This window comes from Aulonocara sp. 'chitande type north' Nkhata Bay, linkage group LG14 (genome assembly GCF_057382095.1).
Source record: "Aulonocara sp. 'chitande type north' Nkhata Bay isolate Kocher_YH1m ecotype deep benthic linkage group LG14, A_spYH_male_GT1.1, whole genome shotgun sequence".
Taxonomy (NCBI): domain Eukaryota; kingdom Metazoa; phylum Chordata; class Actinopteri; order Cichliformes; family Cichlidae; genus Aulonocara; species Aulonocara sp. 'chitande type north' Nkhata Bay.
Window position 1 is genome coordinate 527,279 of NC_141357.1, and position 25,126 is coordinate 552,404.

Consider the following 25,126-nt stretch of genomic DNA (forward strand, 5'->3'; position numbering starts at 1 on the left):
ATCATTAAAAATGACTGAGCCGATTATTAGCCCCTCCCTCGTTTATCCGCGACACCTTAAAGGCCGGTCCGTGAAAATATTGTCGGGCATAAACCGTCCGTGGCGCAAAAAAGGTTGGAGACCGCTGATTAAGAGGACCCGAGGGAAGCTCGGAAAGCTAAGCAGAAGTTATTTGGAGAGGAGAGTGACTGCTGTTGGTTGAAAAGAGAGGTAAAAAAAAAAAAAAACTTCAGTGGTGTTGCACACTATTTTATATTATTTTTTAAAGTCATTGTTAACCCTTTAAAGCCGGTCAGAGCAGCACGCTCCGTGTTGTGTAACTATTTTTAAATCCCTGTAGAACCGGAACCGTGTAAGCTAGCGCAATAATTTGTTTTGCATATGAAACCGGAGGAGTTGTACTTACATCTGATGCCATCAGCTTGTCCTCGGTCACGGTTTCCTTCCACATAAAGCTTTGCAAAAACTGCATAAAAAGCTCTTGCAGGAACAAAAACATAATATTCCAGAAACACGCTTTGCCGATCCGATCAGCTGTTCGTAACACTTCCCACAGTGAAACAGACGTCAGCGCGAACTGTCGCATGTCCGCCATTTCCTTTGCCGAAACCGGAAGTGACGTCATTTTCGCGGAAATGTAGTTTTTTACTTGTAGGCCTTAAAAGCCTATACTGGTCATGTTTGACTTTTCTGAATAGTTGCTGGGATGCTTAGAACTCGAATTGCACTGCTGGAAATAGTTTATTTTGATGCACCTGCTGTTTTCTTTGCAAATTTGCATCATAGGATTGTTTTTTCGTTTTTCCTGCAGTATATAAAAATTGGTGTATCTCCAAAATAAAACTATGAAGACACTCAAAATAAATTTCCTGTTGTTGTAAACTATTTTTTGCAACTTTTTTGTATTTAAAGTTTTGAGGGATAAACCTCTTAAATTTCTCCAAGTAGAAATATATGTAAAAAAAACAAAAACGATTTTCTATTTTTTTTTGTAGTTTATTGCACTTTTTTGCAATTAATGTAGTTACTATGGACTTAATGCATACATATTATTAATAAAATATGGGCTATAACAGTTGCATAGCAACTTGAAATGCTCCCATAAATGGCACTACAACATGTAAAAAAATAATATAAGCTCTGGCGGACTTGGTTCTATGGTAGGTCTTAAAGGGTTAAATAAATATCATCAAATAATCGAGATCTCAATTTCAGTGAAAATAATCGTGATTATCATTTTTGCCATAATCGAGCAGCCCTAGCTTAAAGCACTTGTGGCTGCTGTGTTTGCATATTTTGCTGTGAAGTACAGCCAGACTTTGACCGCTTCGCCTTGGACATTTTTAATCTGTAGCTCTGCTCTAAAAGAACGTACGTACCTGGCCCCGCCTACTATCCTCGGAAACGTAAAATGATTGGCTAGAAGTGTATCACAGCTCAGGAAAAAAAAGCACCGAAATAAAGCACCGAAATGTGCGCTGCTTTTCGGTCTGGTTACTACCGACACCGGTACCCATCCCTAGTCAGAAGGCTGAAGAGGTCACATTCTTCGTCTTATCCATTATAAAGTGTTTCTCATGTGCAATTACAAAGTAGAAAAATCCAAATCCTCACCTTATTTAAATCTACTGGCCACATTCTCACCATTTTTAGCACGTTTGATTTTCAGACCTCTCAGTCCCATCATGACCACTGGTTCATTTTACTCATGATTACATCATTGTTTTAGTGTGATTTTATTCATGTACTACCCCCAGTGGTAGGCGGTCGACTGGTCTGCGTACAGTGCTGTGGAACATGAATTTGGCCCCTTACCAATTTTAGTTGTTGCATCTTTGTCACACGGAAATGTTTCTGATCATTAAACTAATTTTTATATTGGGCAAAGATAACCAAAGTTTAAAAAAAAATTTTTTTTAAAGATGATTTAATTGTTTATTGGAAAAAACGATATCCAGACCATTCCCCCCTCTCTGAAAAAGTAACTGTCATCACGAATCAACCACAGTCAGACCTGCTCAGTCCAACTATCGAACAGAGCAGCACATGGTGCCACAATCTAAAGAAACAGCTGAGAAACAAAGTCACTGACGTCTGTCAGTCAGGAAGGAGTTATGAAGACGTTTCTAATGATTTGGGAAATCCTTAGAAATGTCTTTATAACTCCTTCCTGTGCACACTGAGAGCCATCATCCATGGATGGAGAAAGCTATGCTTCCCAGGAGATGCTGGCTCTTCAGATCAACCCAAGAGTGACTCATCCAGGAGCTCACAAAAGACCCAGAAATCCACCTGAACAACTGCAGGCCTCACTTGTCTCAGTTAAGGTCAAAGTTCATGATTGAACAATAAAAAACAGTGCTGAGCAAAAAGGTCTGGATAGACTTTTCTCTTCATAAATGACATTATCCTTTAGAAACTGCTTTTTGTATTTACTCTGGTTATTTTTGTCTAATATACAAAAATAGAATAAATCATGAAGAGGCGAGAACTTTTTCAGAGTGCTGCATATGCAGAGCGAGGCAGTGAGAGACACTGCGGACTTCTTTCATTTCCTGCTGAGCAGTACCAGTCCACTGGTCTTCACTCATAACTTCATTAACTTCCCCAAAGTTGAACAATCAGCATTTTGACATCCAGCACACACGTGAAACTTCCAGGGAGCAAAGATAACAAGACGCAGCAGTCTGCAGCAGTCACATCGTTTTCTGTTTGAAAAGCATGAATCTGGTTACACCGGTCCTCTGAATCTGGCTTTATTGATTTACAGGACAGCTTTATGTGATGATGTCACCACAGGAGGTTTTGACGGGGTCCAATCAAAGGACGATTGCACCTCGAACTCAGCCGTACATTGCGTAATTCCATCTCACGTCTCCAGAATTAGAGCACTTGATATTTAACTTCCCAGTTAGCTGAAGCAGCTCAGTATCTTTGTTGTTACGTGTTTTCTAGGAAGCAGGACGCTCCACGGGCCTCCAGAGATGAGAAACGGCGAGCCCAGCACAACGAAGGTGAGCGCAGACATGCAGCGGTAGCTTGATCTGGCTGTTGTGACAGTGTAAATAAGCGAAATGTTTCACCGACAGTTGAGCGGAGGCGCCGGGACAAGATCAACAACTGGATCGTGCAGCTGTCAAAGGCCATTCCAGACTGTAACGTCGACTACACCAAGACGGGACAGGTGAGCGTTCAGGTACACGGTGGCTTCCAGCCCATTTGAGTAGAAGCTGAAGCTTTATCGTAACTCCTGTTTCAGAGTAAAGGGGGGATCTTGTCCAAAGCCTGCGACTACATAAAGGAGCTGCGACAGAGCAACCTGAAGCTTGGGGAGGACGTTGGCGTTCTGGATCGTCTAAGAGTTGACAACCAGCTACTGAGACAGGAGGTGTGTCTGCTTCAAGACTAAAGCTGCCCAGCGCCCCAGTAACTTGTAGCTGCTTTGTAACATTCACCTGAAGTTTGAACCAGGACTGCTTCCATTCCAACTGTATATAATACTTCATTTGATCAATGTCCACATGTCCCACAGAATGGCAGGCTGCACTTTCTGAAAGGCTTTAAGACGACGTGAATACATCTAATTACTGCTCCATTTTCTCATGATTTATTAGTTTCCACTGTAACCCCTATCAAAATACAGTCGTCATAAAGTCATGGTGTTTTATTCCAGATGCAAGGGTAAGCCGTTTATTCATGCCTGCTGCATTTCTGCTGTGTACTTGCTCAGGTGGAAGACTGGAAGTCCAAGAATCAGATCCTGAGGAACCTCTTGCGACAGCACGGCATTGTGGGATCGTCCAGCACAGAGCCTCAGTGAGAACCCTGCAGTGATCAAACACGTGGGCCAAAGGAGTACTTGAAATGCTTTGGAGATACTTCATTTGTGATCAGTGTGCATGAAACAGGGGAAAGAAGTGAATATTGTCATTAATATTCAAATCCAACTTCTTTGCTAAATGACATCTTTAAATGTTGTTTTCCGAGCTTTTTACAGCATTCTTTTATCTACAGTACAATCATCATATTGATTTAGCGAAGCCCTCATTTAACGCCTCCCTGCACAAACATTATGATTGTTCATTATCGTTAGCCTCCAGTACAGTAAGCTCACTTTTCTTTCCTTTCTGTGTCCGTGTATCACACACACTCATTCATATGTTCACATTGTTTATCACTTTGATCAGTCGATGCTATGAGTTTGTCATCCAAGAGTCTGACTCTTTGCTTTGTATTTTTAATGTGTCATGAAGCCTCACTGGGGACATTTATTACATTGCAACAATGTAACTAACTAAATAAATTGGAGGGGGGGGGGGCATTGCATAGTAGGTAGGTTATGTATGTCTTTATAATAAAAACAAATATTATGCTACATGTCACGAGCCGCTCTCAGCTGTGATTAATAAAGCTTATGAACTGGTTAAAAGACTTTAGAAAAGCCATTTCCTTTCTAAAGCTTTTATTTTGAAGGCCCCGCTCGGAAGTGGGCGTCTTTGTGGAAGCTAAGGTTTAAGCACATAGCGCAGACATTCCCTACACACACCCTCAGTGTTTAAAGGTTCCAGAGGAGCCCCGGGACCGGCTACGATGATCTGTATCCTGCTGGTAGCCGGGCACGGCACCGTGTTAGAGGCCCAGATTAAGGTGAGTCGGTTCAACGTTGCAGCAGCAACAGTGCAAAGTTCACGTTAGTTGTGAAGCCGCCGAACTGCCCGAAACAAGCTGACACTTTGGCGCCGCTTGAACTCTGGCTAGTGTTCGTACGTCCCTTAGCATGTTTACGAAATATTAACCATGTAATGGGAAATCCGGCTGACAAACCAGCGCATGTTTTGTGTCTGCAGCCCCCCCTACAGGCCGTTGCGACGATAACATGGCAGGGTTTTTCTAAAGCGGCGGTGCGCGATAAAGTACTGATGGGACATTCAGTGTTTAAATATCGTCTTTACTATGAGAGACGCTAACAGAGATGGCTTATTTCACTAGTTTGGCCACTGCGTGTGTGCTGTCCACTACACGCCTGTAACTGGTAAGACTTTTCTGTCATAAGGTACAAACTTTTCTGCTCTTTTTTTCAGTGAAGTGTCATTTACATGAAAAATGTATTTTCAAGAGAGATTTTGCAAAGACTGCAGCAGAAATGGCAACAATACGAACACGACAGTTCATTATGGGATCAAAAAAACGCTGGAGTGGTTTAATGCAGGTACAACAGTGCTGCTGTCGGTTTACCAATGCAAGCAACAAAGCAGGACGTGAGCTGCGTCCAGTCCTTGTTTGGTCCTCAGGTATACAAGTCCACGTGATTCTTTTGAGCAGAGGGGGGCTCGCAGAAAATCTCTGTATTTCATGTGAAATAAATGAAAGGTGTAAAAACGTTCAGGTAGTGTGCAGCGCTGTTAGTGTAATCCAAGTTTTAGCTGCTTTCACAAAACCTGTGATGATAGAATTTGTTGAATTGGTTCAGTATCCACGTAAGCCACAGAGATGTTACCACAGCATAGCCCATGTTGTTGATGTGTTGCTACAAAGGTGATAATTAGGCCTATTGACTTAGCCATGTTTCATGCCGAATGGGGAGGCTGTTAGCAGGTTGTGGTTTTTGTGTAGTAAATCTTCCTTTTGCTGCCAGAATGATGAAACAGGCCTGTACAGCCACCTGAGCGGGGTACCTAAGGCCTTGCTTCCTGGAATTGGAGGAAAGAAGATCCTTGACTTTTGGTGGGAAACTGTTAACATGTGCGTGAGCGTGATCCACACGTGATCCGGAGAGCTTTCATGTTCCTCTGCATCTCACTGACGGTGTCTGTCTGTGTCTCCAGGCGCCAGCTGTTCACAGAGGTCTATCTGGTTACCAATGCTGATAAGTGAGTGGCAGTGATTGCACGGATTGGCTGGTGTTTGGAAACTTTGCCATAGTTTTGCTTTTCCTTCCACTCCTGTTCTCTGAACCCGACCAGGTACAAGCACTACGAGCGCTGGGCCACAGCTACCGACTTCCCTGTGGAAAATATCATAAATGACGGCAGTACTACGCTGGAGGATCGCCTCGGGGCCGTGGCTGACCTGGAGTTGGTCGTACGCAGCCGGAAGCTGCAGGACGACATTATGGTGGTATGATCGCTCTGTCCGTGCCTAATGGACTAAATAACACTGAACAATCCCGAAGCCTGCTATTCAGCGTTTCTTCTCTGTGTGAGCAGATTGCTGGAGACATGCTGTGTGCAGACCAAAACTTTGACATTGCTCAAGTTATTCGCTTCTTCAGGTCAAAGGTGAGATTTTCATAGTACAGGTAGATGCCATTTATCTTGTATGAACTGACACCAAGCCTTGTGTTTTCATGACAGACTGCATATAAAAGACCATCACAGTGATGGTACCTGTTGGTCGAGTGTGTGGTTATCATCTAACTGTAGCAGATGTTAAAGTTTTAACATTTAATGTAGTCTTTTGAGTGGACAGTGTGAACTTCTGTGAGGTATATGTTACGCCCCTAGTCTAGGCGTGTAGAGACGTACATAAGGTTGGAGGAGAGAGAGACAAATCCCCGCCCTGGTTCCCAAGCCAGACATCCAAAACCAGTTGTGAGTAAAAAAGGTGATTTGTATTACAGGTAATGAAGCATAGCTCCAGGGTGAACCCAGGCCAAAGTAATAAACAAAACCAACTAAGTCCCACCAGAGAAAACTAACTAAACCCTAAGAAAGAAACAGAACAAACAAATGACAATACTAACCCTCGCTCCCTAACCCGGAAAACAGGAGAAAACTGTTTCAAAGAAAAGGCGGCTCCCCCCTTCTGCTTCAGAGTGCCTAAGCACTAAGTTAACACACCAAGAGCGGCTCTCACAGATCACGCTCACACACATGCACAGTAACAGTTTAGGCTGGGAAACCAGGTCAGGACCGCGTCGGCTGTCAAGCTACTCGCTCGCCCCACTCTCTCTCTCTCTCTCGGGAGCTGTCAGAGCGGCTTTTTGAACGTGGTCACCTGTTCCATGGTCCAATCAGCTGCTCACTACTCTTCATTAGGGGAGGGACCTGTAAAGAGTCTTAAACACAGTAAAGAGACACAGAACAAACAGCCCACACAGTATTCTTATGGCCACAGCCGTAACAGTATAGCAGTGGTGTGGTAGGAGATACTACTGTGGATCAGTATGGCCGACATAGTTTGACTGACATCAGCTGATATGATGGGTGATATTTATCTTGTGCCAAATGTGCAAAGTTGAAGTGATGAAGCACCTGTCAGCTGAAACAAAGGTGAGCACATTAAACCATATACATATTAAATCATATTGCTATTTCAGTGCACGCTAGAAGAAACATGGGAAATATGTTTGCTTGTGTTTTTTAAAATCATTTCACAGTGATATGGCTGCTGTCTTGTACAGCGCAGCTGTTACTTTCAACTATTTAAAGAGAAACAGCCTTCAATCATGTTATGAATGTTGCTGTTTGTCCACCAGGGGGCAGTCTGCCACTTCCCTGTTGGCAACAAGTAGCCTATTATTTTTAAACTTCATTATCAAATTATCTTCATAAGGACTCATAAATAACTCTAATGATATCTCTTTATGTTTTATGTGTTTTTAAAAAGATCACATTTAAAATAGTCACCTTTTTTAAATCACCAAATATTGGTATTGGTCATAAAATCGTCTATCAGTCCGATCACCATGTTTGTTTAATGGTTTGTAACACTGACAGCACTCTGTGACTTTTGTTTTCATACAAATCAAACATTTGTCACAATGAGGTCATTTTTAAAAAAAGCAAAGAATGAATTCAGCACGGTAGCGTGGAGGTTAGTGCTGTCGCCTTACAGCAGGGGTGTCGAACTCCAGGCCTCACGGGCCGGTGTCCTCGATCCAACACAGCTCATTTAAATGTGTTGAAGTTCTCCAGAGGCCTGGTAATGAACCAGTCATTTGATTCAGGTGTGTTGACCCATGGTGATATCTAACACCTGTTGGACCCCGGCCCTCGAGGCCTGGAGTTCCCCACCCCTGCCTCACAGCAACAAGGTCCTGGGTTTGAATCCACTGTATGGGCGGGGCCTTTCTGTTTGGAGCTTGCATGTTTTCCTGTGTCTGTGGGTTCTTCCCGGGTACTCTGGCATCCTCCCACAGTCCAAAGACATGCAGTTAGTGCGGTTAACTGGTGATTGTGAATTTCCCATAAGTGTGAATGGTCATCTGTGTTAGCCCTGCGACAGACTGGTGATCTGTCCAGGGTGTATCCTGCCTCTCGCCTCTGTGGTAGCTGGGATAGGCTTCCCCTGTGACTCTGATAAAGATAAGTGGAAGAGATTGGATGGATGGGATGAATTCCACAGAAGGTTACACAGTCGTAAGTTGGTTATTGGCTATGATATGGGCTTAAGAGTTAACAGTTCGTAGCTTTTGTGCAGCAGTTTTGCTAATAAGCCCTTTTTGTGGATTAAGGGTGAATTATGTGTGCTAGCTCACCATGTTGTGTCTCCACTGCAGCCTGGTGAGCTGATCATATACTACGAGCTGGAAGAAGGAGAGAAGAGCAGCTCCAGAGGCATCGTAGAGGTCTGCCATGATTCCCACAGGTGAGGTCGGTGCTGGCAACATTCCTTAGAAATGCTGGTCCACGGTGACATGATAGCATCACACAGCAGAGTTGTTGTCGTTTGATCACAGTTAACTCCGTGTCCTGCTCAAAAAGCCAGTTTGAGATGATTTGAGCTTTGTTGTGTTATACTGTTGGAAGCAGCGATCAGACATAAATACACTGTGGTCATAAAGGGACATGATCGGAAACAGCACTATACATGATGTAGCCGCTACTGAAAATATCCCCCACACCCTAACAGCAGCACCACCTGCTTGAACTGACTGGACAACACAGGATGGATTCAAGCTTTCATTAAATTACACCAAACTGTGAGCCAACATCCAAATGTTGTGACACGCCTCAAGACCTGGGGTCCGTTCTTCGTGCCTCGCTTACTACATCCAAGATCAAATCATCGCGCTAACTGTGAGCTCGCTATTCCGGTTCTCCGAACACACCTGTTGTTGACGATTAGTACAGCTGGATGAAGTAATGTGAGATCACTGGGTGGCTTAACAGGGGCTACGCATCGATAGCAGAAACATTGATCTGCAACCCTTTGATTGGTCGGCGAAAATGTCGAAGGAGAGCGCTCGGTATTTTTCGGCAGCAGAGCAAGAACTCTTGATTGAGGAGTTTCAGAGTTTAATTAAAACGCAAGGGAACACTGCAAAGGCTGCAAAAGCAAGGAGAGAGGGCTGGCAGGAAGTTGCTGACAAATTACACTCGTAAGTGATTTAATAATAACAATAATAATGGAGTGGATTTATACAGCGCTTTTCAAGGCACCCAAAGCGCTTTACAATGCCACTATTCATTCACTCTCACATTCACACACTGGTGGAGGCAAGCTACGGTTGTAGCCACAGCTGCCCTGGGGCCGACTGACAGAAGCTGCCATATCGCGCCATCGGCCCCTCTGGCCAACACCAGTAGGCGGTAGGTGAAGCGTCTTGCCCAAGGACACAACGACCAGACTGTCCGAGCCTTCCGGTTACAGGACGAACTGCCAACTCCTTGAGCCACGATCAACCAATTTGAAATTTAACAAAACAAACAAAACATTTATGGAAATATTTGTGGCTGTTTGTTGTTTGTTTTGTTCTACTTGAACACTGAAGTGGCCCTTACATGAGAGGAGGGTTCGGGTTAGCTCATCTAAGTGTGAGACCTGCTGTAGCCATCGGCTTTAAATTTTGACCTGTTGTCCATTCACAGCGGCTCTTCTGTGGTTCACTTACTGTTGCTTTCCCATCAGTTCAAAGGAAAATGCAGACTTACGATTGGCTGTGAAATATTTGTGTTAATTATGTTATTAATTATGTTGTGTTAATATTTGCAGCTGAGAGTGAATGCTTTATATGCTGCACTTTCTGAATCAGGGTAACTCGCTTCTTGGAAAAGCCACAGGAAGGGCAGACGGCGTCCCAGCTAGCCAGCGTGGTGTTCTACTGCATCCAGAGGGACACGCTGTCCTACATGTCGGACTTCCTGAGCCAGCAGCCTCAGACCGTGGGCAGGGCTTTTGGACAGTTCTGGGTTCGTAAAGCTAAAGCAGCTCACGTGCTTCTTTCCATGCAGGCAGCAATGTGCAGGAACAGTTTTGAACTCAACTGCCTTTTATTCTTGTTGCATTGTTGTATCTAAACCCATCAAATCCATCCAACTTTATAACAAGCTAAAAAAAGTGAAGACTTACTTTAATGGCTGTTTCTCCTCAGGAGTGGCTCATCAATGAGAAGCAGCGCCACGTGTTTGGTATGAAGCTTCCTACTGGCTTCCAGCTGATCGGACAAGTGGTTTGTATTCTTACCTCAGCTCGACACTTCCCTCTGCATCAATGCAAACAAGCTGGAGACGAGTGCTCGATTTATTTTATACTCGAGTTTGTCAGCAAATGAGGCCGTACCACAGAGAATCCTGGCTTCTGCATTAAGGCTGTTTGCAGTGAACAATCAAGATGAGTAAATACATTTAAGCTGCAATGTTGTGGCCAGAGGAACAAACAGTAACTCAGTCTCAGAGTCAGTTATCCTGCAGGTTCAAATGAATAAAGTTCAAATTTGGGCTGTTTTGAGATCAGTTTGGCAGTTTTTCAAACATGTAGATTTTATAGGTCATCAGAGAACATTACACACAATCAGACATAATGAACTTCACCTGCACAGTCAGCCGTGTTGAATCTTGGTCAGATAGCACTGAGTGTAGACTGAGGAGTGGGTGAGGTAGGTGAAGCTGAAGCCATCAGAAGCAGGTGATAGTAAGTGCCTGATGTGGAAGAACATGTTCAAACCAAGAGGCACAAGTTGCCTGCCTGCAGTCAATGTATCACCGTGAGTAAAGCGTCTATAACCCTAACCCGAGTTACTGGTTCTGTTAGCTCTATGAGGATGTAACATCCTGGACAGGGAGGAACGCTGGTTTGAGCGCCGAGTCAAGGAGGCCATTTACATGAAAAGGGAAAGACCATCTCTGAATGGAGGAGGGGCCTAAGGGTACATCTGTCACCATCTTACAATGCTGTGATTGCAGCCATTCCCCAACTCTCTGTGAATGGGACTGATGGCCATTGATCAGTGGTTGTTGATCAATGGTCATGAGAATTTGTATAATTATGATGAAGGAACTGACCTCCCAGCCCTTTGTTCCTCAGTGGGCTGGTTTTAGTCACTATGCAAATGTCCTGTTTATAAGATTGAAACCTGCAGTCAGCTGAGACTGAAGACATCACCTGGATGAGACACGAAACGTTTCTCCCACTGAAAACATCCATCCATCATCCATCCATCTTCATCCGCTTTATCCGAGGCCGGGTCGCGGGGGCAGCAGCCTAAGCAAAGAGGCCCAGACCTCCCTCTCCCCAGCCACCTCCTCCAGCTTATCCGGGGGAACACCAAGGCGTTCCCAGGCCAGCCGAGAGATATAATCTCTCCAGCGTGTCCTGGGTCTGCCCCGAGGCCTCCTCCCGGTGGGACATGCCTGGAACACCTCACCCAGGAGGCGCCCAGGGGGCATCCTTGTCAGATGCCCGAACCACCTCAGCTGGCTCCTTTCGATGTGGAGCAGCAGCTGTTCTACTCTGAGCCCCTCCCGGATGGCCGAACTTCTCACCCTATCTCTAAGGGAGAGGCCAGCCACCCTTCGGAGGAAGCTCATTTCTGCCGCTTGTATCCGCGATCTCGTTCTTTCGGTCACTACCCACAGCTCGTGGCCATAGGTGAGGGTAGGGACGTAGATCGACCGGTAAATTGAGAGCTTCGCTTTTACACTCAGCTCCCTCTTCACCACGACGGACCGGTGCAGCGTCCGCATTACTGCAGCTGCAGCCCCAATCCGTCTGTCGATCTCCGGCTCCCTTCTCCCATCACTCGCGAACAAGACCCCGAGATACTTGAACTCCTCCACTTGGGGCAGGAACTCATCCCCGACCCGAAGTGGGCACGCCACCCTCTCCGTGAATTCGCTACCGCTACCAGGTGTGTTGACCCAGGGTGAGATCTAACACCTGCAGGACACCGGCTCTCGAGGCCTGGAGTTCCTGCCATAACCCCACCTCTGCTAAACTCTACACTTGGCACAGTGCAGTACTAGTACTGTGCCCCTGGCAACCGTCAAACCCAGACTTGTCTATTGATGTTTAGTAGTGAGGAAATTTCACAGCTGGATTTGTTACACAGGTGATATCCTGTCATGGTACCACACTGGACTTCAGTGAGCTCCTATGAGCGACCCATTCTTTCACAAATGTACAGACCCTTTCCAAAAAATTAGAATATCATGGAAAAGTTTATTTATTTCCATAATTCCATTCAAAACATTAAACTTTCATAGATTATAGATTCAGGGCCCACAAACGATTTCAAGTACTTAGTAGTTTATTTGTACATAATTTGGGCTTCCAGCTCATGAAATCCATGAAAACATGATTTCGAAAAATTAGAAACTATAAAGACATGAGCCCAAATTTTACAGGGCATGAATGTTTTAAACTGAGTTTTACACATAACTCATCTACTAACTCAGACCTTCCCAAAGTGTGGGGCCCGCCAGAGCCATTGCAGGGGGGGCGCGGCATGAAAAGGGGGAAAAAACAAAATGCTTGGACACTGCTAGCAAGGGCTCCCACACAAACGCAAAGCAGGAGATGAAGCATCGCTGAATATGTTTCCAAACCAATTTCCTTCCAAGCCAAAGACTAGAAAATATGGTGAAGCACATCTGCCCTTTGGCTTCACCTGCACAGGTGCTGAGGTAGGTCTCCCTGCAGGTTTTCCCTGTCGGGAGCAGCACTGGGCTGTTTAAACCACGGACAAACAGGATCCCACAGCTGTTTATGTTTTTAAACCCATTTTGCACAGAGAGACATTTTTTGAAAAATGTATTGACAGCAATGTTGAATATTACAGTATTACACAGGAAAAAACAACTACATGTAAAACAATCACACCGTGACGCCTCTGCCTTTGTAAATAGAGGGACAGTAACTGCGTGTTTATGTAAGCGTGTAAACCTGCAGATAGAGACAAAATACTCTTAATCTGACTATCTGTCATTCTGCAATTCATCTCATGTAAACAATAACGTGGCGCACAGCTGACGTGAAAAAGGCACATACCTTTGACGTTGCGTGACGAACTCTGTATTCCTCGTCCACACGTAAACACAAAAAAGGAGTTTTAAAAAATCTGTTTTTGGTGATTCGAAACGCCGTTTACGTGGACGAAACAGCTGCGTTTTCAAAATCACCCGTGTAGGTGCGGACGCAGCGTAAAAGAGTTGGTAGTTTATTTTCTTACTACCTGCAGTTTACTTGTATTTGCTTAATTGTTTACTAAATGTTTGAGGTGTGAAATAAACCGCAATGGCGCAAAATATGGGCGTGTGTGGTTGGAGGATGTTTGCGAGAGGGGGCGAATATTTTTCTTGTCAAACAAAGGGGGGCCCAGCAAAAAAAGTTTGGAACCACTGTACTAACTCAAAGCACCTGCACAGGTTTTCCCAGGTGTCATTAATTTGCTTCACTTTGATCCAGTTGTCTCAGTTAGGTTCAATATGGGGAAGACTGCACACTTGACAACTGGCCAGAGGAGCATCAATGGTACCCGCCATAGGATGGGTAAGCCACAAAAGTTTATAGCTAAGGAGGCTGGCTGTTTAGAGTGCTGTGTCCAAGCATATCAATGGAAAGTCTAGTGGAAGGGCAAAATGTGGCAGGAGAAGATGCACCAGCATTCAGCGGATTATCAGACAGAAGATTCAAGAATCTGGTAGAGACCCAGAAAGAGTGGAATGAGGCAGGAATCAAAGCTTCAAAACCACTTCTGAGCCTGAGCGACTCAACTGGGCCAAGGAGAAGATGGACTGGACTGTTGGCCAGTGGTCAAAGGTCCTCTTTTCTGATGAAAGTAAAGTGTGCCTTTCATTCAGGAATCAAGGTCCAAGTGTTTGGAGGAAGATGGGTGAGGAACAGAACCCAAGTTGTTTGAGGTTCAGTGTCAAATAACCACAGTCAGTCATGATTTGGGCTGCAATGTCCGGTGCAGGTGTTGGTAAACTCTGCCTTCTTAAATCCAAGGTTACCGCAACAGTCTACCAGAGTGTTTTAGATGACTTTATGATTCCTTCTGCTGAGGATCTGTATGGAGATGCAGATTTCATCTTCCAGCAGGACATGGACATGGCCCCTGCCCATACCGCCAGAAGCACCAAAACCTGGTTTGATTGCCATGCCATCACAGTGCTTGACTGGCCAGCCAACTCACCAGACCTAAACCCCATTGAGAATCTATGGGGTATGAAGAGGAAAAGACCCAGACCCCAAAACAAAGAGCTGACAGCAAGTACCAAGGAAATCTGGGCCTCCATAACTACCAGGCAATGCCACAGGCTGATTGCATCAATGCCACATCGAGGCAGTGGTTAAGGCGAAGGGATTCCCAACCAAGTATTGAAGATTGACATATCATTTTGAAAATACCACATTTTGATTAATTTGATGTGATCCTAATTTTTTTTTTTCCTGCAAAAAATGAGAAGTGAATGGTGAGGTCTTCACAGTATTCATTTTTTTTTTGAAATCATGTTTTCATGGATTTCATGAGCTGGAAGCCCAAATTATGTACAAATAAACAACTAAGTACTTGAAATCGTCTATGAGAGTTTAACGTTGTGAATGGAATTATGGAAATTCCATTCAGAATATCATTTTCCATGATATTCTAATTTTTTGGAAAGGGTCTGTATGTAGAAGCAGCCTGCTTGCCTTGGTGTGTGATTTTATGCAGCTGTGCCCATGACAGTGATTGGAACACCTGGTTTGGACGGGCGAGTCAATATAGTGTACTCTCGAGTACCTGAAGCTAGAACTGCGCAGGATGGATCCTCTTTAAGGGAACCATTATTGTCTGGGGTAAAAAGAGTAAAACAAAATTGCATTTATATTTTACATTAATGTAAAATCTATCTTAAGTACATTTCTGCGTACAGTTACTTTACTTCCTTTTTCTGGTTAAATTTCAGTCTAACACCACTTTCTCTCACAACATCTCAGGGACTGTCAGACTACACCAAGTGGCTCACCCACTACTCCACCAAGCAGCAAGGCAGCCCTGCTAAACCTATTACATGCCGGTCATACGCCAGGTAAGAAAGCATGGACACGCAACTGCCACACTTTGGTATAAAATACTTCCCAAATCTCTGACGACTCCCAGGGTGGGACTAATGGGGAATCCCTCAGATGGCTTCAATGGAAAAACAATCGCCATGACCATCGCTAACTTCTGGGCTGAGGTTACTCTGCTGGAGACCCAGACTTTGGTAATACAAATGACCACATATTCTTATAAACTAAAACATCTCCACTCTGTTCTAAAGTATTGTGACCTTTGTAGGTTTTAGTCCCTCATCCACTCAACGACCCCACAGAGTTTGGCAGCCTGCAAGATCTGTTCTGTATCAGCAGGAAGGAAGGGTGTGTATGCAGCCAGCTGACTGAGCCCAAAGGCAGGATGGAGGCATCATAGTGAGGAAGTCTTTGTCTTTATTACTGATTGCAGGTACCTGGGGGGTCTTCGACTGCTACAGGCGACATGTAAGAAGTTTTACCAGTTCTGCTCCAAACAAGGGTGAGGGTACCTGCTGCTATCCGTCTGTGTAGATCACAGGTGTCAAACTCCAGGCCTCGAGGGTCAGCGTTATGTAGGTTTTAGATGTGTCTTGATCCAACACATCTGATTTAAATGGCTAAATGACCTCCTCAACCTGTCCTGAAGTTCTCCAGAGGCCTGGTAACGAGGTAATGTGATTCAGGTGTGTTGACCCAGGGTGAGATCTAAAACCTGCAGGACACCGGCCCTCGAGGCCTGGAGTTGGACACCCCTGGTGTAGATGATCTCTAATGTACTCTGTGCGTGTCTGCTGATTCATAAGAGCTAAAACACTTCATAACAAAGCCTTGTCTCTTATTGAAAGCAGGTGAAGAATTACCTGCTTTGACATAAGAGCTTGTAGAGAAAATGTAATGAAAAAAATGAAAAAGTAATTAATAACAAGCTGCTAATGTCAGATCTCACATGCTTACACAGTGGAGACTAGTGGACAGTTGTAACACTTACAAGGTACATCTGAAGGCAATACTCAGATCTGATGCTCAAGGGGACCATACTTTCCTTCAAGACAATGTTAGGATGTATTTATATCTCTGTGTGACTGAAAAGCCAGTGTTGCTCGTGTAACTTCTAGAAAGGTTAATGACGAGAACTCGCAGCTGTTGAGCTGAACCGCAGTTAGCACCAAGGTGTCAACAACGAAACCTGGGATGTGACGTGGACGAGATTTACAACAAAAGTCTCCACAGCCTATGTCAGCATGGGGACAGGAAGGTTGACTTGGACAAAGCAACCAATCTCAGTCAAAGCTGTGTCACGGCGTGCTAGCCAACCACCCTCTGAATGTAGACCGATTAGTTATACTTCTTTGCTATGTGGATTTATTGGATTTTCATCATTTGTTTAGTGCCGTTGATCATGTTAGCCATGTAGTATTGTCTCTGATATGACTGAGCTTGTGTAACAGGCTGTAGATTGTATGGTTAGCCTGTTAGCTGTAACTGAGCAAATGTGTCAAATCATTCGTCTAAATATTTGAATGTTTTCAGTCTGTGCAGACTGTCTGTCCTTAAACGTTTGTGAACGAGTTCACTGAATGTGCGTGTGCTGCTATAACACGGGCCGTCAGTTTGTGACGGCATTTTGCTACATCAGACCGTCGGCACTTGTGTTGGCAGACATGCTGGTATTAGCTAACCGTCCATTCATGAACTGATTGAGTTTGATCATAAAATTCAAGCTACTCCTGGAGTCCAAGAATCCATCCATCCATTCGCTTCCGCTGATCCTTTTCAGGGTCGCGGGGGGCGCTGGAGCCCATCCCAGCTGTCATAGGGCGAGAGGCGGGGTACACCCTGGACAGGTCGCCAGTCTGTCGCAGGGCCAACACACAGGGACAGACAACCATTCACACTCACATTCACTCGCACATTCACACCTAGTGGCAATTTGGATTATCCAATTAACCTATCCCCACAAGCTGCATGTCTTTGGACGGTGGGAGGAAGCCGGAGTACCCGGAGAGAACCCACGCAAACACGGGGAGAACATGCAAACTCCACACAGAAAGACCCCGGCCTGATGGTGGAATTGAACTCTGGACCTTCTTGCTGTGCGGCAACAGTGCTAACCACCGTGCCACCGTGCTGCCTGAGTCCAAGAATAAACATGGAAATACAAAGTCCAGTTTTATTAAAGTACAAATACTCACTTACTTTCAGTAATACAGACACAACTGTAAACGACTGCATGAGTTCACTGTTGAATTGTCTGAGAGTGCTATGGTTGTAGACAGGGCCGCGCAGAGACATTAGAAGGGGTGGGTACTCAAGCCCCGCCCCCCACATGTGCCTGGTTGTAGATATGTGGAAAGGTTCAAATGCCACCAGAACCCTGTTAGCTGTTTACAGGTTTGGATCACACAGGCTGGTTTTCAAAGCTCATCCAATGCTCTGCATACTTCTCTGCAGGATTGCTTTGACAAAGCAGAACTTCACCCTGAAGTACGACACCAACATTCCCCGACAAGTGGTAAGGATCCCTTCAGATACTTCAGAGTGTAACACGTAAACGGTTGTGGCCTGTTTGCATCTAATTCAGTCTAATGATGATGTCGTATATTTGTGTTTGTGTGAAGGGCCTTGCTGGAAGCAGGTGAGTATTTTTGCTTTGTTTTGAAATGGCGTACCATAACTCAGAGGTCATTTTGTGCACTTTGTAATGTTCTACTTGTTTATGATTCTCACAGTGCCATCGTCTCAGCTACTCTGAAGTGTCTCATGAAGTTCTACAACATCACAGATAATGTGAGGACATGTGACCAGTCTACCTACACACATATCTGCTTCCCTGGGTGAATGGGTTAAATGCAGAGGAACTATTTCCCTATGGGGACTAACACGCACACTTTACTTTATCTGAAATACAGGGTGGCCATTTATATGGATACACTGTAATAACATGGGGATGGTTGGTGGTATTAAAGTCCTGTTTGTGGCACATTAGTATATGTGAGGGGGGAAACTCCTCAAGATGGGCGGTGACCATGGTGGCCATTTAGAAGTCGGCCATCTTGGATGCAACTTTTGTTTTTTCAATAGGAAGAGGGCCATGTGACACATCAAACTTGGTAATGTCACAAGAAAAACAACGGTGTGCTTGGTTTCAACGTAACTTTATTCTTTCATGAGTTATTTACAAGTTTCTGACCACTTATAAAATGTGTTCAATGTGCTGCCCATTGTGTTGGATTGTCAATGCAACCCTCTTCTCCCACTCTGCACACACTGATAGCAACACCGCAGGAGAAATGCCAGCACAGGCACACATGGAATTCAATGGAAAGGTGGCGTGTGGACAAAGAAAGGCATATTTGAGTTCCTGAGTGCAGATCTGGGTCTTCTTCTCTAAAACTGTACTGCACTGAATGTCGTCCTGAGTCACGTTTGTTTTGGTTTTTATTAATGCTGCAGGATCTTCCCAAACCAATCAGAGCCAACTTCATCCTCGATGTGGAGACGGATGAGCTGTCCATTACTGCTGGGCTGCAGGACCGAGTGGTACAGGTCAGTCTGATGACCCACGGTGCGTGGACCTGCCTGTCGGTGTTAACTGTGAAGTGACAGACGGTACTGTTGTGTCTTGCAGGTGTATGAAGGCTTAGTGTACATGGATTTTAGCAAGGAGCTCATGGAAGAGCACGGCTTCGGTACTGACCTCCCTGTCAGCGCGCCATGAACGTTATATCCTGTAAAATAAAAGTTGTTACATCGTGTGTGTGTGTGTGTGTGTGGGTGGTTTCGGGAGACCTTTATAATCTCCTGCGTGATGTTAGTGCAGGACGTTTGCAGTTCTCAGTTTTTCTTATCGTTTGGATTTATTGTCATTTGATGCTGAAATTGTCTTCGTGTGTGTCTGTGCGTGTTTTCCATTATCAGGAGCCTACATTCCTATGGACATGAGTGAACTTCCACCGTTCTGGCTGGCCTACCTGAGCGACCCCAGTGACTCTGGCCGTATCCATAGCAACATCCGACAGCGCTGGCTCAGTGGTACGTCTCCAAATCAGACGTTGTTCTTTTGAAGGCAGGAGGTGTCGAATGGTGCCGACGTTACAGCTGCTCAGCAGATGAATCCTACTGATGGTGATGATCTCGCGGTTTCCTGCTATACTGGTGCTCTGTAGTCACCTGCCGTGTTTCATCAGTATCAATACTGTTTCACTCAGGAGTGAGTCCAGTTCACGTGACCAAAACTAGTGACATTTCCACCACACTCCTATTTTGGAGTAATCCCACTATTCAAACCCATTGCTATAATCAGTGTCATGTGCTGTTCACTGGCAGGAACCATCCTGATACAAAGTCCGTGTTTTCTACAAATAACCCTTTGAAACGAACCAAAACCCTCCACGCTCAGGTCCAGGTCATTTCTATAGGGCAGAAACTCAGCTTCAGACTTGAGAGGTGATATCTCTAATATGTTCGTCTCAGACAATAGAAGCCGAACATACCTGCTGCTTAATGTTTGTGCCAATCAAAGTTGGATTAAAGGGACCAATCAGACAGATTCCACTTTCCACTGTACAGAAATTGGCTGTAGTTGAATTGCAGGCACAGCAGGGGATTCTCACAGGGTCATCCCCAACGATCTGTTTTATCAGACAGCATCAGTAACGTGCCGAAAATGAAATGAAGCCTCAGCTGTATCCTTAAAAACCATGCTCGCTATGTTTAGGCCTGCATTTCCAAACTGTCGCTCGATGTTCGAAGCAGAAGTCTCTCAGCACGTGTAAGCTGCTCCTACAAATGCTCTGCTGCTGCTCACCTCACAGACAGGATCTTTTAAAAGACGTTGAATTGTGTCCATGGTCTGAACAATAACATGTTAAAAATGACCAGAATAAAACATTTGAGACCTGATCAGTCAGACAGATCCACCCAGGAAGTCTCTGTCCCAGTATAAGGTGAATGGGATTGTTTTAAATTGAAAGTGTGTTTGCCAGAAAACACAAACGCACACCGGTCCATGCATTAGACTGCTTCTGTGTTTTGTGTCGTCCTGCAGGGGAGCTGCTGGTCATTGAAGCCATGAGGAGATTTGCTGAGCTGACTGATCAGGCCAGGTTAGTTTACAGCCTGTTACTCTGTAGCTCCTGTTTTCATGCATCCCTGTTCAAATTCAACTAATTTAACTGACTCATTAAAGTCGCAGGTTACTAAATGTATCCTATGCAGTCTGATTTCACCGGGGTCTGTCGCTTAGCAACACGTCAAAGACACACTGTGTGGTCATCAGTGTTGGGGTCATTGCACATGCTACACTGAATACATTTCTCTAAAGTAATGCAGTATGTTACTTAATTACTCCCAGGAGAAAGTAACTTGTTACATTATTTTTGCGTTTCTCTGTAAAATGTCTCAGAATTTTCTGTCAGCAGGACACAGACACACACACACACAGACACAGATACACAGACACACACAGACAAAAGACAGACACACAGAGACACACAGAGACACACACAGACACACAGACACAGAGACACACACACACAGACACAGAGACACACACACACAGACACAGAGACACACACACAGACAGACACACACACACACACAGACAGACACAGACACACACACAGACAGACACACACACACACAGACAGACACAGACGGACACACACACACAGACACACACACACAGACACAGACGGACACACACACACAGACACACACAGACGGACACACACAGACGGACACACACACAGACACACAGACAGACACACACAGACACACACAGACACACAGACAGACACAGACAGACACACACACACAGACACACACAGACAGACACAGACGGACACACACAGACGGACACACACAGACGGACACACACAGACGGACACACACACAGACACACACAGACACACAGACAGACACAGACAGGCACACAGACAGACACACACAGACACACACAGACAGACACACACAGACACAGACACACAGACAGACAGACACACACACAGACAGACAGACACACACAGACACACAGACAGAGACACACAGACAGACAGACAGACACACACAGAGACAGACACACACAGAGACAGACAGACACACACACACACACACACACACACACACACACACACACACACACAATCTTTCTCTTGCCTTTGTGTTCGTAGCCAAATTCTCACAGCATGAAGCAAAGATGAAAACCAGAACATGCAGGGGTCAGAGCGGTTGCCATGGTGATCCGACCACTCCTCAGTGTGTTACCTGTGGAGGTTCATGGTCTGGCGGTGCCACGTGTTGAGGCTTTATTTCCTCCACCGCTGCCGGCACAAATGTACCCGTGCCAGCTTGTGGCATTCACAGCGTTTTAATATAAAGTTTGGTGTCACGTGACTTCCTCCCTCAGGACGGCTTTCCGGGACAAGGACTGGAGCCGCCTGGTTCAACTGATGGACCAGAACTTTGAGCTGCGCCGGTAAACGACGCGTTTTGATTTGAGGCATGCATTCTGCACTCGCTGTATTCAGAGCTAACGTTAGCCCTCTATCCCACAGGTCTATTTACACCGATGACTGTCTCGGCCCCGGGAATCTCAAGATGGTTGAGCTGGCGAGGCAGGTGGGTGGTGTTTAAAGACCGCGCTGCATCAGGCTGTGTTTCTGTGTCCGTGCGTTCCTAAAGTCTGCGCTGGTTCTTGCAGTTTGGATCGGCAGTGAAGTTACCCGGCAGTGGGGGGGCGGTGGTGGGTCTGTGCCTGGACCAGGCGAGGCTGGTAAGAGTGCGCTGTGTGGAGGTCTCTGTAGGAACCTCTTAAATCTTACATGTGACAAATGCCTCGCTGGTAAATAACAAAAACTCAAACTAACATCGGTAAACAGTTGAACCAGGCAGGGATAGCTCAGTGGTGGCCCCATGATTGGAAGGTCGGGGTTCGATTCCCCTGAACAGCTACGCTGAGGTACCCCTGAGCAAAGGTACCGTCCCTACACACTGCTCCCCGGCACCCAATGGCTGCCCACTGCTTGAGTGAACGGGAATTTCCCCACGGATCAATAAAATATACATTATTATTATTACATTATTAACCTCAATATAACCAAAACGAATCTGTTTAACCCAGAAATGTAAAACTAAATGTGATGGTAGTGCCCACCGATAATAACTCTGGCCTGGAGCTTTGTATTGATCTCGGTATTTCATCGTCTTGATTATTTAACTCGCTGCACTGAAAATTGGTGGCTTTGGCTCCAGTGGAGCGCTAACTCGCTAACTAGCAAACACAAATCCAGAGCTACATGTCGTTCTTGTTGCACATGTGGAGCTCTGTGACTGCTGAGGCGACTCCACCAAAACTATGGAGGGATTTTTCCAAATATTTAGAAACTATCCATCTACAGCAGGGCTCTCACACTAAATGAGCTGAGCTCAAAACAAACAAACAAGAAAACAAACACAGATTTCTGTACTGTTAGTTTGTTTACATTTCAAATATTGTATTGCACTGTAACTGAAGCCTTTCATTGAACAAACACACGCACTGGTGCTCTCTGTGCACACGTGGCAGCAGTGCTGCTGTCGTTGTGTTTAACAAAATAAACTGCAGACATGAGTGTGAGTCTGTAACACAGCCGCAGCATGTTTGTGCTCTCTGATCATATCGGCTTCTGCCAGTGACCTTGACCTCAAGGTCGGAAGTCAGTGTTTCTGAAAAACACCATAAGATTTATCAGTGCATCTACTGGAAGGCTGAGACACTGGCAGCAAACCAGTATTTTCCCTAAGACGACAACCCAGAGATCCCAGATGTGGGAGGAGCTCCTCCAGGGTCAAGCGTGCAGACAAGCACACGGAGGTCACACAAACTGCTGCGCGTCATTCGGAGTTGCTGCATTTCAGTAAAACAAACTGGTCTCAGCATCGTTTTTTCACTGTGATTTTCAGAGTTTCTTTATTCAGTCTGCAGACAGGTGATTTTCATTTCCATCCTTTCATTCCACATGGTGACCAGTGACCAGTCTAGAATACAATAAAATAATCCTTTAAGTGTCCCACAAGGGGAAATTTGGACGTAACAGCAGCAAGAAAGACCTATACAAACAGACAGCAACAGGACTAATTATAAAATGACAACAAATTATACTGTCTGGTTTCTGTGATAGCTTATTCGATCAGTTGTTAATGAACAGCAGGGTTTGGGGGGATTGTTACCCTGCATGGCAGTGTGTGTACACCCAACTAGTTATGGGTTTTTGGAAAATCCCAAATGTAACACGTCATTTGTACAGTGACTGTATGTTTCTCACCCGGCCCCCAGCCTCCTCCTCTGGTGGGAGACTGAGGAGTAGGGATGGGTATCGAAAACCCGTTCTTGTTGAGAACCGGTTCCCACTGTTTCAGTTCCTTGGAAGTGTTTGCCATTTTTGCAAACGATTCCCTTATCGATTCCAGTCGCCCCGAATGACGTCATCACGTTGCGGAGCGTCATTTACCTGGCAGGAAACACGGCGCGTAAGCGGCTCAAACGCTCAAAAGTTTGGTTATACTTTACGAGAACGGATGACGACAGGGCAACTTGCAATACTTGCAAAGTAGATGTTTAAGGGAGGAAACACTACGAATATGCAAAAGCATTTGCTCACAAAACACGCGATGACCTTAAATGAATGTCGTGTTTTTAATTCGCTCCGGACTCGTGAATCTCAACCCAGCAGCAGCGGTAACGTTTGCACGTCCTCTCCCGTTAATGTGGCAGGTAAATAATCAGCTAACAGTGCATATTATGTTAGTGTGATCTGTCTTATTACAAAACCTGCCATTACTGTGCATTTAGTGACCATGATGAGAGAGGCAGAGTCTGGCTCAGATGCTGGCAGCTCTCGCTGCAGTCTGCCGGCAGCGTCTCCTTTCAGGCAGGATAGACGAACGTCACCGAGCAGTGACTCAGTTTGTGGTCAAGCACAGCAGATGATTTTCAGTAAGTGAATGTGTTTAATTGTAGGCAGGGACATTACTGGATATTCTTGTGTAATTGCTACAGAATAATTTATGTTATACTTTGTTATTGCTACAGAAGAATATTTATTTTATTATTTTACATTTACAATTTTTTTTTCCTGGGGACCCTGTGACACCCCATTGAAGAGCCGCAGGCTGGATCTCTTAAGATCTCACTGTTGGGTTTGTAAGGCCATGTTACTAAATTTCTATCTTGTTCAAAGAGAAGATATAAAACAAAGTTCTAAGCTAATCGACCTCAGTGTTCTCCTTTTTTTAAAAGAATCAATAAGAGAATCGAATCGTTAAACAGAATCGAAAATGGAATCGGAATCGTGAAAATCTTATCAATACCCATCCCTACTGAGGAGCATCTTAGGTCACTCGTGTCGCTGGGGCCTGTTGAAGTTGTGTATGTGGAGCCCTCTCTCTCCCTCTGATGCAGTCTGTGTTTGGCCCGCTAGGTGGAGATGAGGCGAGCTTTCCAGGAGGCAGGCTGTGTGTTCTGTGTCATCTCACCATATAACCCATCTGCCAGCGCTGTCGGTGGCCAACACTAACCTCACACGTCTCCACACGTCGGCTCAGTTGGGGCCAATTCACGGCCGTGGCACAGTGCACGTGTCTGAAAGAGCTCCGGTGTCGTTTCAAAGACTAAAATCACTACAGTGGAGAACAAAGCTTAGATGGCATTTATGCATTTTAATAATTTTGTGTTTCATAGAATTCAAAATGTGCCAGAAGTGCAATAAAAATAATTTCCAAAGCCCTAACATATCCATGTTTGTTCCTCACAGTCTGTGACCAGAGCTCCAGCAGGTCTGACTGTAATACCGCCAAGTGTTCATGATAATGAGGGGAAATAAAGTGATACTGATGAAAGAACCAACAGTTAGTGTCTGGTATTAAA

General features: G+C 45.1%; 2 protein-coding genes across 6 annotated transcripts in view; both read left to right on the top strand.

Annotated features, from left to right (window-relative positions):
- usf1 (upstream transcription factor 1) overlaps positions 1-3,909 on the top strand; it is a 20,614-nt gene extending 16,705 nt beyond the window's left edge. For 2 of the 3 annotated variants that reach the window (XM_086260486.1, XM_086260485.1), the window contains 5 exons: positions 2,771-2,858; positions 2,956-3,014; positions 3,090-3,184; positions 3,260-3,388; positions 3,731-3,909. In XM_086260486.1, coding sequence (XP_086116612.1) covers positions 2,771-2,858; positions 2,956-3,014; positions 3,090-3,184; positions 3,260-3,388; positions 3,731-3,820 — 461 coding nt within the window. In that variant the 3' untranslated portion in view covers positions 3,821-3,909. The remainder of the gene's footprint in view (positions 1-2,770; positions 2,859-2,955; positions 3,015-3,089; positions 3,185-3,259; positions 3,389-3,730) is intronic. The other variant, XM_086260487.1, reaches the window with a different exon arrangement.
- A 570-nt stretch (positions 3,910-4,479) lies between these two features.
- On the top strand, positions 4,480-25,104 carry gkup (glucuronokinase with putative uridyl pyrophosphorylase). Of its 3 annotated transcripts, XM_086260482.1 has the most exons (23): positions 4,480-4,647; positions 5,636-5,742; positions 5,826-5,870; positions 5,964-6,117; positions 6,207-6,278; positions 8,501-8,589; positions 9,977-10,133; positions 10,316-10,393; positions 15,145-15,236; positions 15,308-15,413; positions 15,488-15,567; positions 15,653-15,721; positions 17,674-17,734; positions 17,841-17,857; positions 17,952-18,009; positions 18,676-18,768; positions 18,851-18,911; positions 19,141-19,254; positions 20,270-20,327; positions 21,629-21,697; positions 21,777-21,840; positions 21,923-21,994; positions 24,681-25,103. In XM_086260482.1, exons 1-23 carry the CDS (start codon positions 4,591-4,593, stop codon positions 24,774-24,776), a joined length of 1,869 nt encoding a protein of 622 aa, XP_086116608.1. In that variant the 5' UTR covers positions 4,480-4,590; the 3' UTR covers positions 24,777-25,103. The 3 variants fall into 3 exon arrangements, with proteins under 3 accessions (XP_086116608.1, XP_086116609.1, XP_086116610.1); XM_086260483.1 differs by lacking the exon at positions 21,629-21,697 and having other exon boundaries at positions 24,681-25,104; XM_086260484.1 differs by lacking the exon at positions 5,636-5,742 and having other exon boundaries at positions 4,508-4,647; positions 24,681-25,101.
- Positions 25,105-25,126: the final 22 nt, after the last annotated feature.